The following is a 3,323-nucleotide window of genomic DNA, read 5'->3' on the forward strand; positions in this document are numbered from 1 at the left end:
AGGGTTGTCAGATCTTCATTGTGTTGGACGCGTTGGAAAGGTCTTTTAAAAATCTTTCTAAAAATGTATAGCATGACTGATGACATTCTTACAAAAACCACCCTTGTGGGACCCCAAGACGAATCGAATGAGACAAAAACAGTCCAAATCCGTTCAGCCAGTCCAGAGATAATCGAGTGCATATTTTTTTGGTGCACGGACGCACATCCAGACTCACGCACAGACATTTGAGGTGAGGAAGGCAAAACAAAAACTAAAAAATCATGTATTTTCTGGGATAGCCTAAATTTTAAATCGTACATTCTCCTCAAATTCCTCCAAACCATGCTCAGAACTAACAGCTCACCACATTCTTGAGCTGCTTATCGTCACCCCCTGATAAATATTTCACCCTTCGATAAGCTTTATCTGGTAGAAATCCACGCGCTTCTCAAGCACATAAATTTTAATGCCACCCTGGGCTCAAACTTACCCAAGTGCGCGCTCACTTCGCCCGAAATCTGTGCCAACCAAGAGTAACACCAGCGTGGATTTGTTTTCAAATTTAACCTCCAACATCCCACCCCTGCGCTTTCCGGAACGTGTCGTCTTCTGGCGTGAATTTTTCCGATCGATGCCGGATTCCATCAAGCGCACCGAAGAAGACACCATTAAACATTTAGAAGTGATTTGCGGCACGTGAGTCACATCGCAAATGGAGTCGTTACGAGCTGGGGTTGGCCATTTCGCCGAAAGGGTCGTTTCACCGAATGGTTACTTCGCCGATTTTTTTTTGCTTCTATATGATTTCCGTGAAGAAGCTTATTAAAAAAAACTAACGTAAAATTTATTCCTCGTAACGTTTTCGGTGAAACGGCCACCTTTCTTGCAATTCAACAGTCTTCCATCATGTTAGGGTATGAAATGGTTTATTTACGTAAAAAATCGATTCGTTAGCCTAGATAAACGCCAACAGCACCTTCACGGCCATGTACCAGGTCGGGATATAGGCTCCCATCCAGGCCAGACCCCGAGCAGGCTGAGGAATGACAACCACGGCGTACACCAGGGTGTGAACAATGCGCGAGATTCCGATGAGGCGGAACAGGTTGACGGCCAGCGACACACTCGGCCCGGTCAAAATGTACAGAAATCCGATAGCGAAGAACAGCGGGATGTTCTCCAGGTCGTTAAGATGGGCGCGGCGAACTCGTTCGACGTCCGGATCGTTGGTGACCACCTTGCCCTTACTGGTCTTGGCATCCTCAGGGTTGGCGAAGGCCTGCAGAACAAAATCGACACTTTTAGTATGACTACATCTTAGAAAAATAAGAGGCAATGCAAGTCCTACCTTCTTGGCGTGCCGCTTCATGCCGGTCAGCACCGACATGACGAGCATCTTGATGACCAGGACCGCACACCAGAAGCAGTACGACCGGAACACGGTGGAATCGATGCTGTCGAACACGGAGGTCATCTTGGCGGAGCGATGTGATGCGTTCTTGTGGATGGTCTGGGGCAGTACTAACGGAATTGATGTGGGCAATGAGTTCAAATTCAAACTTATGTACTGGCAATCCGAACCGTAACTGGGGTTATCTTATCAATCAGCTATCTACGTTACGAGCAGGGTGCGTAGCGATAAGCCGAAATGGGGGAAAGTGTTGGTCTAAATATGAAGCTGTTGATATCTGGTTTGGAATGATGCAACGCCACCTGTTTGAAGTATCATGATGAAACTGCGTTTTTTTTGTCTTGTTGAGTAATGTTATTTACAAAATAGCAAAATGAAACAAGCAGGAAGGTGCTGTGTCCTATCCCTCGCCTAGACCAGACCAAAATCCATGATAAAGCTGTCAGACCAAATCTGTCAGACCAAGACTGTCAGACCAAAAAGCAAAAAGTAAACAATCTTGGTCTTCGACGTAGGTGCACACAAATCAAGAAAAGACAATTTGAAAAATAATTTTATTTTTCCAATTCAATGACTGGGTTTGGACTGCAAAATTGAATGGACGGCAGAAAATGATTTAACAGTGCGGCGTCCTGTACACCGACAATTAAATAAGCAGTTAAAAGCCTTATTCTTCCACTTTAATTTTTGATCGCGTTTTCGGTTTACACCTGAAAAATCTTGAAATTATTTATACGGATTTGTGATTCCTCTCTTTCCATCATTCCCTTGGAAACAAGAAATACCAACTTTTTGACTTTTCACAGGTTTATTTATGTTTAAAAACTAAAAATCAAATGAAGTCAATAAACTGCGCCTTCCGTTCAAATAAATCAAGCCTTTCATCCAAAAATAACTCGGCTAAAAACATTCCAAAGCTAACCGTCTCAGACATCAAAGCGGCGCAAAGTCCACCCAGCAAATGACTTGACAAAACTTTGAAACGCTCTGCTGCTTTTCCCCGGAAAGTTGTTCACCAGCAAATCTCCAGGCCCAAAAACTAAGCTGATGGGGGAATGAAGTGTTTACCTTGGCGTTTAATTAGGCACAAAGATGCTGCTTCCTCGTGTCCACCGGCGAAGCGTCAGTCTCGCCATGACGAATGACTGATTCCGGCTTATTTTGTTGACTGTTGAGTTGGAGCAGCGGGTAGGGGGAAGCCATAAATTAGCTTTTCTGAGCTTCTTTCCGGGGGAGGGCGAGGAAAAGTTTAGTTCAAAGAAATCTGCTCCGGTTTGTTGCATGCCGCTCTCCTCTGTTTAACGACTCCATAAACGATTCAACTAATTTATCCTGACACGATGACGACGGACTAGGATGAGGAGCGGGATGGGTAGGCTAAGCTGGTGCGTGGCGATCTTAGTCAGTGATTAATATCTGAAGCGTTGCCTTCCAGGCTCCAGGCTTCAAGCGCCAGAACAGAGGTTATCAATTATCAGTGATTTAGTCGTTACTAAAACGATGGGAAAAGAGGATTAGGTGGGAAAGGAAACCATTTATGTAGTCGTTTGATATTGATCAGAAACCCTTTTCCTCCCGCCAACTTGGGGGTGTGGAAGGAAGAAGAGTGGAGAACATCCTTTGTAGTACATGTCTTTATCACACAACAAAGACAAAGTCAGCTCAGCACCAGCGCGGCACTGATGAATGGTGATTGAGCACGACAAAGCTCGGACTCATTATTGTTAGTTCTTGCTTTGAACGTCCATGTCTAGTTTTTGCTGTTGCTGATGCTCGCTTGGTGATTGGATTTCCTAGATGGTGTGATTAAGTTAGAGTATCTTTTCACGAGTAATGGAGAATTGTACGCTTTTTTCTGTTCCTCCCTGGAGATTTTTATTTGCTCAACTTGAAGAAGTCAAATAAGAATTGATATGAATGATGAAAAAAA

The 3,323-nt window shown here is 44.1% G+C and overlaps 1 protein-coding gene across 1 annotated transcript; it reads right to left on the reverse strand.

The window, feature by feature from the left end:
- Positions 1-876: 876 nt before the first annotated feature.
- On the reverse strand, positions 877-1,544 carry LOC6052371 (microsomal glutathione S-transferase 1). Its single transcript, XM_001868622.2, has 2 exons — positions 1,331-1,544; positions 877-1,261 (listed from the first exon to the last, which is right to left on the reverse strand). The coding sequence occupies exons 1-2, from the start codon at positions 1,454-1,456 to the stop codon at positions 938-940; spliced, it is 450 nt and encodes a 149-aa protein (XP_001868657.2). The 5' UTR covers positions 1,457-1,544; the 3' UTR covers positions 877-937.
- Positions 1,545-3,323: the final 1,779 nt, after the last annotated feature.

The sequence above is a fragment of the Culex quinquefasciatus genome, chromosome 2 (genome assembly GCF_015732765.1).
Source record: "Culex quinquefasciatus strain JHB chromosome 2, VPISU_Cqui_1.0_pri_paternal, whole genome shotgun sequence".
NCBI lineage: Eukaryota > Metazoa > Arthropoda > Insecta > Diptera > Culicidae > Culex > Culex quinquefasciatus.

Excerpts from the sequence above, each read along its gene's own strand:
- LOC6052371 (XM_001868622.2), bottom strand. The coding sequence starts at position 1,456 with ATGACCTCCGTGTTCGACAGCATCGATTCCACCGTGTTCCGGTCGTAC. Across the intron at positions 1,262-1,330 it reads TGAAGCGGCACGCCAAGAAG|GCCTTCGCCAACCCTGAGGA; the intron begins GTAGGACTTGCA and ends TTTGTTCTGCAG.